General features: G+C 36.6%; 1 protein-coding gene across 1 annotated transcript in view; it reads left to right on the top strand.

Moving 5' to 3' along the window:
• Window positions 1–14,372, top strand: part of TTC27 (tetratricopeptide repeat domain 27) — a 160,449-nt gene that overhangs the window by 19,745 nt on the left and 126,332 nt on the right. The window contains exon 6 of the mRNA XM_065929457.1: window positions 13,387–13,551. Coding sequence (XP_065785529.1) covers window positions 13,387–13,551 — 165 coding nt within the window. The remainder of the gene's footprint in view (window positions 1–13,386; window positions 13,552–14,372) is intronic.

Below are 14,372 nucleotides of genomic sequence, written 5' to 3'. Positions count from 1 at the left end.
TACATGCAGAACAGGAAATTACTTATCCTATATCCTTCTGAGTACATGAAGAAATAATTCATTTTTTTAATTAATTATATTTGGTAGAAAATAAGTTTAGTGAGGATGACAATGGGTAGAGAGACATTTTTGTAGTTTTTTCATTATTTTTATTGGAATATATAATGTACATATGGAAACGTGCCTAGAATAGAAATGTAAAATTTACCAAATACTTACAAACCACATGCCCCTGTAAATGCCTTTGTTGCAAGTAACCCTGAGGCTTTTTAGGGAGGCATTATTTGTTCATGGCTCTGCAGGGTCTTCATTGCTGCCTGGACTTTTAGTTGCAGCGAGTGGGGCTACTCTGTAGTTGTGCACAGGCTTCTCACTGTGGTGACTTCTCTCGTTGTGGAGCACAGGCTCTAGGGCTGTGGGCTTCAGGAGTTGCGGCTCGCGGGCTCTAGGGCACAGCCTCGGGAGTTGCGGCACTGGGCTTAGTTGTTCCTTGGCATGTGGAATCTTCCCAAATCGGGGATCGAACCTGCGTCTCCTGCACTGGTAGGTGGATTCTTTGCTGAGCCACCAGGAAAGTCCTCGGGAAACATTTTGAAAATGGGAGGAAATCTTGGACTTAGTCTCTATCTGTTCAGGATTTTAGGTTATATAAGACTGTGGAACAACCAACGGCGTATTAAATCTGACTTGTATATGTAAAAAATAATGTATTCTGAGCATGAACTTTGTATATACAAAACAATATTTGTTTTGCTATGAGATTTAAACCTAACATGTGGTAGCAGATTGTTTTATTAAATGTAAGGAGTTTACTTTTCTATACAGTGATATTTCACTAAGTGTACAGTGATGCAATGAAGTAACAACTGCAAAACAGTATTTCTTTTTCCTGTAAAAGTCTATGGTTTAATGCATTTGGATTATAAGAGATTTTTATGTGCAAATTTAGGCTCCAGAATCATCTGTATTTTCAAAACTGTAAGCAACTCTCTAGATTGTGAGTTCTTGTGGGCTGATTTTTTCTTGTTTCTGCTTAGCAGAATGCCTGGAAAATAATAAATATTTAGTGCATATTTGTTGAATAGTGATAGCTAGCATTTATTGAACCTTTACTTTTTAAATTTTTTAAAATTTATTTTTGGCTGCACTGAGTCTTTGTTACTATGAAAGCGGGGGTTACTCTCTAGTTTTGTTGTGGAGGCTTCTCATTGCAGTGACTTCTGTTGTGGTGCATGGGCTTAGTTGTCCCAAGGCATGTAGAATCCTCCAGAACCAGGGATTGAACCTGTATCCCCTGCATTGGACCACCAGGGAATTCCTGTTGAGCCTTTTCTACATTCACTTTTCAGAGGAGACATTGTAGAACTCCATTTGTCCTCCATCTTGATAGCAGTTTTATCTGAGTTAACTTCTGTATGAGAGTTTTTCAAAAAGTGAAATATTGTAGAAGTTATGAGAAAGTTAATCCTACCCAGATACCATATGGGATCTTGGATCTTCTCATAATAGTGTTGCCTAGGCGCACAGTTCTCTTTCAAATGAAATATGAAGTTGGACTTGGAGAAAATTAAGACCTGATGCTCAATTTACTGGCATCATTGTCCTCTTTCTATTTTTAACAAAATGAAAACTGTGTAGACTAAGTCTTCCCCCCATTCATGTCATTTCGTATTTTTAACATGAAGTGAGATACAGTCCATAAACAAAGTGCAAGGGAGAAAGAGAAGTGGGGGTAAACTTCTAGTTCACGAAATTGGATAAAGTTTTGAAAGCCAGGGACGAGTTGTACATTACTGATTCTAATGGGGAAAAAAGTTGATTTTTCTAGATGATAATGAAAGCATTTGAAAGATGGCATCAGGATTCAGCCCACTATTTAATTTTGTAAAAAGGTAATTACATTATACTGTGTAGCATTAAACAATTTCATATGCTTCATTATACTTTATGAAGTATTGGTAAATGAACAAAAACACAAGGTGTCACTGGGAGTTTTATTTCTTTCTCTTATTGTAAAGGAAATCAAGTTTGATGCAGTTGCCAGAGGGAAAGCCACATCTCTTCCCTTTATCCCATATTATGTAAATCTGTGTTTACGTCTATACCTTAACCACATCTCAGTAACTAATGTTCTTAATGATGACCTTTAATTAAGAAAAAAAATACCTTCTTAATATACCATATTAAAAGGTAAGAACCATATGGTGTGTTGTAGAGAGAATTCTAAGAGGTAGTTCTCTAAACAGAAAGGGTTAACTAAGATATCTGGAAAATATGACTCTAAGTGACTCATTCCCCAAGTGGTCTCAGTTCTTTTCTGCAGTATATTTCAGCATATCATTTGCTTTTCCTTACAACTAAGAATTTTTTTATGTTGCTGTTCTAGGCTAATCAGTGACATTTTTCATTTTATCTAGTCATAAATTGGTCCATTTTGGCTATGTCTAAGTAAGTCTGCACATGGTCTTAAACTGCAACATTTTCATAAACAATTTTATTTTAAAAAATGTTCTGGGATTTAACCCAGATGTTGACCAAGCATTCAGTTATAACTGAAATATTGTTTGATATCCGGAGAAGAATATTATATTTGAAATGTTGTCCTTGAACAATCATCAAAAAGTTGGCAAGATTTTTTTTTTTTTTTTCAATCTGTGACATATAAGCAAGTGTGATCTTTATATTTTTGTCCAGGAACGTTACATCAGTACAATGTAGTGGAATAGAGCCCATCAGAGTGTCAGCGTAACTTTGCTGGACTGATCATATCTATGACAGGAGTGAGTTAGAATCTTGAAAAGTCGGCTCCTCAGCACACTCTGAGGTCCTCTTTTGGATCTCATACTAATGAAACCATGATTCTCTGAAGAACTGCTTAAGGGCACACAATCATTTATTGAGGCATCTGATACTGAAAACGTGTTCCATATAGCACATGAGATATAATATTTAGGTGTTTGAAGATGAGCTTATCAGGAAGTCACTGTTCAAAGAAAACAGGCTAAAATATTTTGTCTGAGATTCCACTGTAACATCTCCAAGCAGCTCTGTGACTCTAGGCTTATATTGTCTCCACATCCAAAGAATTGTTCAAGAGATTAGTTTATTGATGACTGATGTATGCATAAATTAAAAAAATTTTTTTTGCTACTTTGGAATGAATGTCATTAAATATACTAATAGTCTAATCACAAGTATCTGATTATCCATGAATCCGTAGGGATTTCATTTTTAACATAACATTAAAATAATCTGATGAGAAGAGATTTTGGTTTTAGCATGCATTTTAAATATAGTGGTTTGACATTTTGACCCAGAAGATTATGATTATTCATTATCATGGAGCACCTAAAGATTTATTAAAATGATAATTATGTGTCTGTTGGATCAACATGCTTTATTTATTTATTTATTTCATCTTTTTGTTTAAGCTTGAGTTATCCAAATCTCAAAACTTTGTGTTCATGGTTGACTCGCTGTTTTTCATCATTCTTTGTATCTAGCCAGTTCTTGAATCTTATTAGTTCTTGCCTAAGGGTTCCATGTCCATCCTTCTTTTCCATTCCTACAACTGTTATCCTAGTCAGTGTCTGAAATCTGTAGTTTGAAAAGACCCATTAGAGATTATCTTGTTCAGCTAACTCATTTTCCAGAGAATTGAAACTCAAGAGATTGTCCAAGAACCAGAACTGTGACCTGGAGTTTCTGACTCCAAATCCTGCTTACTCTTCTTTCCATTACTTTTCTCCAAACTGGTCAGTAGGGCAGAATTCTAATATCTAATAATCATAATGCAGTTCACATTTCAGTAGTCCATACTCCATACCAAGCACTGTTCTAGGTCTTTAAATATATTAACTAGCTTATACCTTGCATCAGCTCTGAGATAGAACTGAAGACTTGACATAGCAAGGTGTAGTGGTGGGCTTGTTTGCCACCCTTTTTTAGCAGTGTTTCTGGAGTGTAGTTAACCTACAGTAAGACTCATATTTAAAGTGTAGAATGGTGGTATTTTATATACATATATACTTGTGAAATTATCAGAATCAAGATAATTAACAAAACCTAGAGTTTTAAGATCTGACTTTCAATTTCTCTTCTGTCACTCACACCCTGTATGACTTCAGGGAGCTTGTCTGATTTCCAAACCAAGAGTTTCTTTCTGCATAAAGATGGTCTGTGAGTCTTTTCCAGGTGTAAAATAATGTGATTCTTTGTAGGCCAGCTTTTTAATGCTGGGATCTGTTGAAAGATTGTGACCAAAAAAAGTTATTTCCTCTTTCTTTTGGCTTTCTTGTTGGGATCCATAATTGCTACAGAGTGCTTCCTTTTAGTAAATTAAAAAAATGCTATTCTGTTGCCCATAACTGCTTTCTGGAGCTGTGCTGTCTGGTGTAGTAGCCACTAGCCATTAATGTGGCTAATTAAAAGAAGTAAAGAATTCAGTGTCTCAGTTTCACTAGCCCCATTTCAAGGGCTCAGAAGCCACCTTGATGGTAAATGGTTACCATTTTGGACAGTGCAGCTGTATTTAATATCATCACAGAAAGTTTTATTGGATAGCACTGGTATTGAGCAACAGAATTTCAGAGTAGGTCTATCCTTCCTTCTATGTAGTCAGTCTTGCAGTTCCTGAAGGGTGTTATCACTATCACTTCAAGTCTAAGGGTTGCACCTGACTTATAGGTTCTTCCTTGGCCTTCCTTTCTTCTCCTTATAGAGCAGTACTGGATTGTTGTTAATTTTTGTTTGTTTGTTTTGTTTACCTGTTATTTGGCTGTACCAGGTCTTAGTTGCGACATGTAGGATCTAGTTCCCTGACCAGGGATTGAACCGCAGGCCCCCTGCATTAGGAATGTGTAAGTCTCAGCCACTGGACATCGGGGAAGTCCCTGGATGATTATTTTTACATACCAATTTCATCAGGTCATTTTTTTAAATTAGGAAAATCTAATTATTCTCAGTTTTATTTTTGACTTTGTATTTCCTGTGTAATTTGATACTTAATTTAAAAAATTTTTAATTTCTCACTGTGATCTGGTCACTGGTAGTTGCTGGGGGTGGGTATCAGTGAACTCAGTGGGATTGAGGCTAAAATTCAAGAAGAAGAAAAGGGCACAAAAAGAAGGGAATGACAGCCATTTAAAAAAAAATGAAGCCTTGCTATTCGTGACGATATGGATGGGCTTTTAGGGCATCATGCTAAGTGAAATAAATCAGAGAAAGGCAAAAATTGTGTGATCTCACTTATATATGGAATCTAAAAAACAAAACAAACAGAAAAGTGAAAACCAACTCATAGATACAGAAAACAAATAGGTGGTTTCCAGAGGAAAGGAAGATGGGAGGGGCAATATAGATAAAGGGGATTAAGAGGGGCAAACCTCCAGTTATAAAATAAATAAGCCATGGAGACTTAATGCAGCGTAAGGAGTGTGGTCAACAATATTGTAATAATTTTGTATGGGGACAGATGGTTATTAGGCTAGCGTGGTGATCATTCATGATGTATACAAATGTTATACAAATGTCAAATCACTATATAGTACACTTGAAGCTGACATAATATTGTACATCAACTATATTTCAGTTAGAAAAAAAGAGGAAGGAGTGAAAGAAAGGATGTGATTAGTCTAAACTTGAGACCAGAGAACGCTTTGCAAAGTGGCTAATATTTGAACTGATTCTTGAAGAATGAGAAACAATTCATTAGGTAGTTGAAAAGGGCGTGTAATATGTGCAAAGAGAAGCACAGAGACTTGAGACATCTTTATGTATTGGGATTTCCAATAGTTTGGAATGGCTGGACAGTGTTAGGAGTTATGTGTCAGGTGATGTTGTAACAGGTTGATAGGAGCTAGGCGAATAGGAAATTGAAATTCTGTCTTGTTGGTGGCAGCCATCAGAGAATTTCTAAATATTTGTTCACTCTTAGGATATTTATTGCAGAGAAGGCAATGGCACCCCACTCCAGTACTCTTGCCTGGAAAATCCCATGGACGGAGGAGCCTGGTGGGCTGCAGTCCATGGGGTCGCTAAGAACCAGACATGACTGAGCGACTTCACTTTCACTTTTCACTTTCATGCATTGGAGAAGGAAATGGCAACCCACTCCAGTGTTCTTGCCTGGAGAATCCCAGGAATGGGGAAGCCTGGTGGGCTGCCGTCTATGGGGTTGCACAGAGTCGAACATGACTGAAGCGACTTAGCAGCAGCAGCAGGGTATTTATTGAGCACCAACTATGACAAGTGCTAGGCTTAAACAGCAGTGAACAAGACACATGTGGACCCTTCTTTTGTGACCCTTACAGTCTAGAGGTGGAGTTACAGCCAAATTCTACCCATCTTTCAAGGCCTAACCCTTCTGACAAGGTTTGTTCAACTATCCCAGCCTTATGGATTTTTCCCTCTATGGTATTTATGACCAGTACCACCCAGTTTCAAATCAAGTTTACTGTATATTGAATAATGATTATGTGTCTTCTCTTCCTAGTACTTCTTCCATCTTCTTTTTAGGGGAGCACAGGGCTTAACTTTGCTGTAGGATCTAGCCCGATTCTAAGCATGAGAAATAATTCAGTAGACACTGATTAGAATTGTAGGATGAAGAAGGGAAGTTGGAAAGGGGTGTGAGGCAGGAGGAGGATGGAAAGTCAGAGGGGGTGACAGCTGGAGACAAGCTGGGAAGTATGGAGGTCAGGGAGAAGAGGATTTTAAAATGTTTTTTGAGGAAATGAGTTGGAGTAGCCTGCACTTCCCTATGGTTGTGTGCCTCGCTGGTCTTTACGGCTTATGATGGACACCCTCCATCCAGCTATCAAGGATCCTATGAGGTTTCCTCTCCGTCGGCATTTTTACTTAGGTGACTGCATCTGGCTCTGAAAGTGCCATCTGCCTGTTCATTTGTAAGTACTTACCTAGTGATTTTATAATTCGGTCATTCTTTTTTTTTCCCCCAGGATTCTTTTGTAAAGAAGAACTCATCAACCAGGGTTATGTGAGAACCTTAAAATTTAGTCTGTGTAGGAAAGGCAAGATATATTCTTAATTTTTTTCTTTAATTGCTAATATTTTGGACTTAATTTTTTTTTGAAACATAAATCTCTAGATAGGTTGCTAGTACAAAGAACCTTTTTTCTCTGAAACCATTTAAAATAAGTCGTTGAATTGATGCCCCATCACTTCTGCACATTTTAGGGTGTTTTTCCTACGAAGGCATTTTCCTGTTCAATCACAATACAGCCACCAATATTGGGAAATTAACATTGATTAAATACTAATATCTAATTACTGCTGTTCAAGATTGACCAATTGTGCCCAAAGCATCCTTTATAGCAACATGATCCAGTCTAGAACCTAGTGTTAGATTTAGTTGTCATACCTCTTTAGTGTCTTTCAATACAGGTCTATCACAAGAATTGTGCTGTTATTCTCATTGCATCCTACCAGGTGGCACACGATTTCAGTTGGTCTCATTACTGCTGATCCTAACTTTGGTTGCTTGATTCAGATGGTATTTGTTAGTCTTCTTCATTAGAGTTACCCATTTTCTCTTTACATTTTTTGTTTTTGAAACAGCTTTATTGAGATATAATTGATATACAGTACACCTGACATACTTAAAATGTCAATTTCTGAAGTTTGGACATGTATTTACACCTGTGAAACCATCATCAAAATTGAGATAATGATCATATACTTTGTTCCCCAAAACTTCCTTGTGCTTGTTGGGAATCCCATCCTCTTACACCCTTCCTGATCTCTCCTTCAGCCTCTCAGGCCACCACTGATCTGCTTTTTGTTACTTCGTATTAGTTTGCATTTCCTTGAATTTTATAAAAGTGGTTTCATATAGTCTCACACTTTGTGTGTGTGTGTGTGTTCAGCTGGACTTCTCTGACTCAGCAGAATTATTTTGATTCATCCATATTGTCACCTATAGCAATAGTTCATTCTTTTTAATTGCTAAGTAGTGTACCATTATATGGAAATACCATAATTTGTTCTTTTGTCTGTTGATAAAAATTTGATTGCTTCCAGTTTTTGGTTATTACTCTTTATAATTAATTGCTGTTGTATGGTGATGTACTTAGATACCATATAAGTCTCCTATTCCTCAGTAAACTTTGAATTTATGCATTTATATATTGACATTAGTGTGCACTCACAGATTCCAAATTCATTCAATGGATTACCATTTGGCGCTCAAAATATCCCATATTTGGCCAGTTGAAGCTTGTTCAAATTGACTTCTATGCCCTTTCAACATAAGCTTGTTCAAATTGGCTTCTATGCCCTTTCACCATATCTTTGAGCGCTTCTTTGTTTTCTGACATAAGAAGATGCATTAGCCTTTTTGTGTTACTTTGCTCTGGCCCTGGGATCAATAATTTCTCCAAGGAGCTCTGGTTCCTTTTAAAGTCTTTCAGCAGCCATAGCTGGAAAGTATGTGTATGTGTATATGTAAGTATACATGTACATCTGTGTCTATTTCTGTATTTGTGTATTAAAAAGCATGAATTGCATCATCTCCAATTCCAATCCAATACCACAGAATTTATTTTAGTCTTCTCTCTTCCAGGTTTCTAACTCCTTTCTTTGACAGTGAAAAACCAGGCTCCCGTGAACCTCAGTATAAGTGTTTGTACAGTCTTCCTGTACAGTCAGTCTCCCAGCTGTGTCTCTATGTTCAGGCTGCTCCTTTGGCCCTGACCTTGGGGAGCCCACAGCTTAATCTTTGACCTGGCTCTTTTGAATGTTGGTTGAGTCCCTGGCCCGTTTTAGCACACGAGTTGAGACCCCAGCCCCCACAAACACTACTCTAGCCTCTGACTGACCCCAAGCAACCTCTCAGGGTGACCTGTGAACCTTGCAAACATGCTGGCTGAGCCTTTGGTCAAGTCACCAGGCCTGCTTTTGGAAACGCGTAACGCATGTTTCAGACTTAGGCAAGCACCCAGCTGAGGCCCTTTTTTGAGACCTTTCTTAGCAAACACATTGGTTGAATCCCTGTCAAGTCCCTAACCCTGACCAAAGAGCTCCAATTAAAATTTAACTGTACAAAGTGTTTATATTGATATTTGTATCTTTTTCCTAAATTGAAAATCTTGTTCATAACAATGTTAACATAATTATTTGCTTTACATATAAAATATTTCAATGGGAAAAGGACAGTCTTTTCAGCAAATGTGCTGGGACAGCTGGGTAACCATATGCAAAAGAATGAAATTGGACCCTTATCTTACACTATATAGAAAAGTTAAATAAAAATGGATGAGAGTCCTAGTGTAAGAGCTAAAACTCTAAGACTCTTAGGAGAAAATATAGGGGTAAATCTTTGTGACTTCAGATTTGGCAGTAGATTCTTAGCTATGACACCAAAAGCATGAGCAACATCAACAAAAAAATAGGAAAGTTGGACCTCATAACAAGGTTATGAACCTGTAACAAGGTCTGTTCAGAAAATTTTAAAAACTTTTGTGTTTCAAAGGACACTATCAAGAAAGTGAAAAGACAGGCCATAGAGTGGGAGAAAATATTTGCAAATCATATATCTGATAAGGAACTTGTATCTAGAATATATAAAGAACTCTTGACAACTCAGTAGTATAAAAGACAAATGACCCAATTAAAAAATGTGCAAAGGATATAAATAGATATTTATCTAGAGAAGACATTCTAATGACCAATAAGTACATGAAAAAACATTTGGTATCAGTCATCAGGGTGATGAGAATCAAAACTACAATAAGATATCAATTTACACCCACATGGATGGCTGTAATTTAAAAAAACTGAGATCATCCTATTGTTGAGGATGTGGAAAAGTTGAAACACTGCTGGTGGAAATATAACATGGTGTAACCATTTTGGAATACAGTTTGGCAGTTTCTTAAACAGTTAAGTATAGAATCACCATATAATCCAGCAGTTCCTAGATGTATATACCCAAGAGAAATGAAAACATAGGTCCACCCAGAACTTTGTATATGAATGTCTATAACAGCATTATTCATAATAGCTAAAAGATGGACTTGTCCATTAACTGATACATGGGTAAACAAAATACTGTCTATTCATACAGTGATTTCTATTATACTGTTTTTTAGTCATAAACAAGTGTGATACATACTTCAGCACAAGTGAACCTTGAAAACATCATATTAAATTATAGAGACCAGATATGAAAGACCACATGATAAATAATTTCCTTTATATGAAATGTGCAGGATTGGTAAAGTTAGAATCAGAAAGTGGATTAGTGGTGTTTAGGGCTATAGGAGGGATGAGGTGAAGAGAGTGATAGCTAAAGGGTTCAGAAGTTATTTTTGAGGTGATAAAAATGTTTTAGAGTTACTATGGTGGTGGTTGCACATTTCTTGCAATATACAGAAAGCCATTGAATTGCACACTTCAGATTGGTGGACTGTATGTGTATGAATCATCCAGTAAAATTGTTGAAAAATTTCACCTTACATATACAGCATAGTGACTATAATGAATAATTATGTATTGTATATTTGAGAGTTGCTGAGAGAGTGGATCTTAAAAGTTCTCATCACCAGAAAAAAAACTGTAACTACATGTGGTGATGGATGTTAACTAGGCTTACTGTGGTGATCATTTTGCAGTATATACGTGTATTGAATCATTATGTTGTACACCTGAAACTAATAACATGTTATATGTCAATTATATTTCAAAGAAAAGGTAAAAAATTTAACCCAGGAATTTCTTAAAATGTTCAAAACGAAAATGAAGTCAGTTGTATAACTTTACTAAAAAAATGTTAAAGGCAATCTGTTGTCTTGAATAGGATGAACAGTATTGTCAAGATGCCAGTTGTGAAATTACAGTTAGTGCAGTTACAAACATTTTGAAGAGAGAACCTGCAAATTGATTCTGGAAGGAAAAGTGTGTAAGAATAGTCAAGACATTTTTTAAAGAGAAATTTAAAGATATTTAAAGATAATGATGGGGACTTTCAGGTATAAAAGTTAATTAAAAACTAGGGTAATTTCAGCAGTATGATACTAGCAAAGAAATAATGTGATTAAAAAAATTTAACCTTGCATTGTGTCAATATCTTTGATTTCATATGTGTGTCCTTTTCTTAAACTGAAAATCTTGTGCCAAACAATATAAATGTAATGACTTGTTTTGTTCCATGTATAAAAAGTTTCAGAGCAACGCCAGCATACCAACTAACAGTAAGACCACTGAATAAGGCTCAAGGTGTCTTTGCAACTCTCTTTGTCCCTTCAGTATATTACATTAGGGATGTATACTGTGCTCTAAGTCATTTGCAATTACTCTTTCTCTTGTCACCAACTTGTTATATAGAGTTTTAGTTTTTCCATTTGTTTTCAGTTTTTAGGGATTGCTTTTTTCTTTTTGATTTATTTTTTAATATGTAAAATAATTACATGATTCCAGAGTCAAAACTCTGTAACAAGGTCTGTCTCTATTTCCTTCTACCCTATTCTCCCTGCACCTCCACCTGCCTCTTTTTAAAAGAAGAGTTTGTTTGTTTATTTAGTTGGCTGTGCTGGGTTTTTGTTGCTGCGCTGGCTTTTTCTAGTTCGTCGCTGGCAAGCGGAGCCTGCGTTCTAGTTTTGGCGTGCAGACCTCTCTTTGTGCTGGCTTCCCTTGCTGTGGAGTCAGGCTCTGGGGCACGCGGGCTTCAGTAGCTGTGGGCATGTGGGCTCAGGGGTTGCAGCTGCTGGGCCTCAGAGCACAGGCTCAGTAGCTGTGGAGCAAGGGCTTAGTTGCTCCACAGCATGTGGGATCGTCCTGGATCAGAGATCGAACCTGCGTCTCCTGCATAGACAAGTGGATTCTTTACCATTGAGCCACCAGGAGAGCCCAGATCTAGGTTTTCTTGAGTTTGGTTTGCATGGAGGAATCTACTGAAGGATTTTCACAGTGAGAAGTTCATGTTTGGATGCCTGCCTGCCTTTTAAAGTAGTAAGACATGTACATCTTGATTTAGTTTCTTTGAGTTAAGAATCTCTTTAAAGGGCTGGCAGTATATAAAAAACAGTTTTTTCCAGACTCATTTTATTTTCACTTCATGATAAGATGAAGGGTGTCTGTTTCTCACGTATAGGTTTCTGTCGGATTACTTGGTGAGAAACCATATAGATTACGTTTTGCAACATCACCTCTACACCTTGGTCGTTCCTGTGCCGGCTCCCTCTTCCCTTCTTCCCAACAAGTTTGGATTCAGATTTTGGCTTTGCCACTTCTCAGCCGAAGTGACTAGTCAGTTTGCTGACTAAGCTCAGTTTTCTCATGAGTTAAATAAATGAGGTTGATGTCAGCCCTAAAGACATCATTGTGTGAATTAGCACAACATGTAAATATCTAGTGTCGAGCAGAGTAGGTGTCAGTCGATATCATTTTCTCTTCAGCTTGAATAGTAGAAAACGGATTCTCAGTTTTTGGACATTGTAAGTGTATCTTCTATCACCCACCATCCTTCCGTTCGTATGAATTGCTTTGTGAGATGCTGATCCTGTTACTGGAGACATTGTGAGGGACAGTTTGTCAGGGACCTTGTAGAGGGATGGACGAGGTGACCTGTTAGACACCCCCTCGGTGTATGTCAGTAGCCCCTCTATTATATATATATTTTATTTTGAAAGTCACCTTTTTAGAGGTACCATGTTATTAAGCTGCTATTCTCCCATCTTTTCATCTGAGGTGTTCGGAAAAATACAATATGACTCCTAAGCCAATATCTGCTCATTTTCTACTTGATATTCATTGTCTCAGATATATCCAGATATACATGTTTCTCCTTTTAAGGGAGAAATTCTACATTCTTTATGTGGAAAACTGTATATTGATCTCCCCTTCATTAGATTTTCGTGTTGTTTAACTCTGCAGATTGACTTGGCATGTTATATCATCACCTCGTATTGCTATATTTTGGGCAGCATGATTAAGACAAACACTCTAAATAAGAAAGAGCAGGGTCATGAATGATATCTCTGAGGATTGTGTGGAGTAAAGGAGATAATGTATGTAATGTCCTTAGCTTCTAGCTTGGAACGTATAAGTGCTCAGACAGTGCTTGCTATGAACTGTTACTGTATGTGTTCCTCATTTTCCAGACTTGAAATTCTTTGAGTAGGAACTATGTAATATATGTATTTCACATATTATGGCCTAAATGTTTTACTTACTAATATATTTTTATTCTCATACTTTTAAAAAATATATATATATTTTATTGAAGTATAGTTGACTTAAAATGTTTCAAGTGCCCAGCAAGGTGATTTCATTATACAAATACACATAAATCATTTTTGAAATTATTTTCTGTCACAGGTTATCACAAGATATTGACTACTTTTCAATGTCTCATCTTTTGTCTAACAGTGATGAAGCTAGAGGATCTGTTTGTAGATGATTCAGGTCGATGTTTGGCTGTTCAATTCCATCTGGAATGTGCATATATATTTTTATATTATTATGAATATAAAAAAGCAAAAGATCAATTCAGTATTGCTAAAGACATCTGCAGATTACAAATTGATTTGACAGGTAAGATTTTTAATCTTTTGTGGATAATTGATTTATGATAAAACTAGTATATACATTGATGGTTTGGCTGTATTTTATGGTGGTATTTGTTTATCTGTGTCCTCTTGGTTGCTATACAAAAACATGTTTTTAAGATTTTATTTAAATACTTAATAGTTTTAGAACAAAATTGAAATTGTATTTTCTTTATTCTTGCAAATGCTCACTTATTTTCTAATCTGGTTAGACATGTCGGTACTGTACGATAGCTAGACAGTACACAGATGAACTTCGCCCATGTAGTTGTGACTGTGGGCTTCCCAAGACCCCTCCAGATTCTCAAGTTTAGTTTGGCTTCTTACATTGCCCTTTTCTGTAAATACCCACCTGTAGCTTCTATCTTGCCTTTTTTGTATTCCTTAAGAACAGTTTTTTAACTGTTTTGTTTAGATGCTTCTTCACTGTATTAGAATACTGCCTGGCATATAGTAGGCACTCAATAAACATTTGTTGGATGAACAAATAAATTACAGAATTTTCCTAAAATCTGTGTTTCTTCTGAGTACCAAACAAGAAACATTGTTTTCTTTTAATGTATCTCCTTGTCCCTAGCCTAAAAATACTGACATTCTGTATTGAAAACATTCATGAAAGTTGAACACCAGCAGTTGGTCACACAGTTTACACCTGTTGAACCTGGGCTGTTTGAATGTTGAAATGACTGAACCTGTTTATCTTCTCTAGGTTGGGTCTAGAGGATCTTCGAGGCCCATTTTTAGTCCCTAAACGCTCTGCTCATTGAGGTAGTCCTGTCAGTAAAATCCTTAAGATGTATTATGAGG

This window comes from Muntiacus reevesi, chromosome 3 (genome assembly GCF_963930625.1).
Source record: "Muntiacus reevesi chromosome 3, mMunRee1.1, whole genome shotgun sequence".
Lineage (NCBI taxonomy): Eukaryota > Metazoa > Chordata > Mammalia > Artiodactyla > Cervidae > Muntiacus > Muntiacus reevesi.
This window is presented reverse-complemented; position numbering and strand designations above follow the sequence as displayed.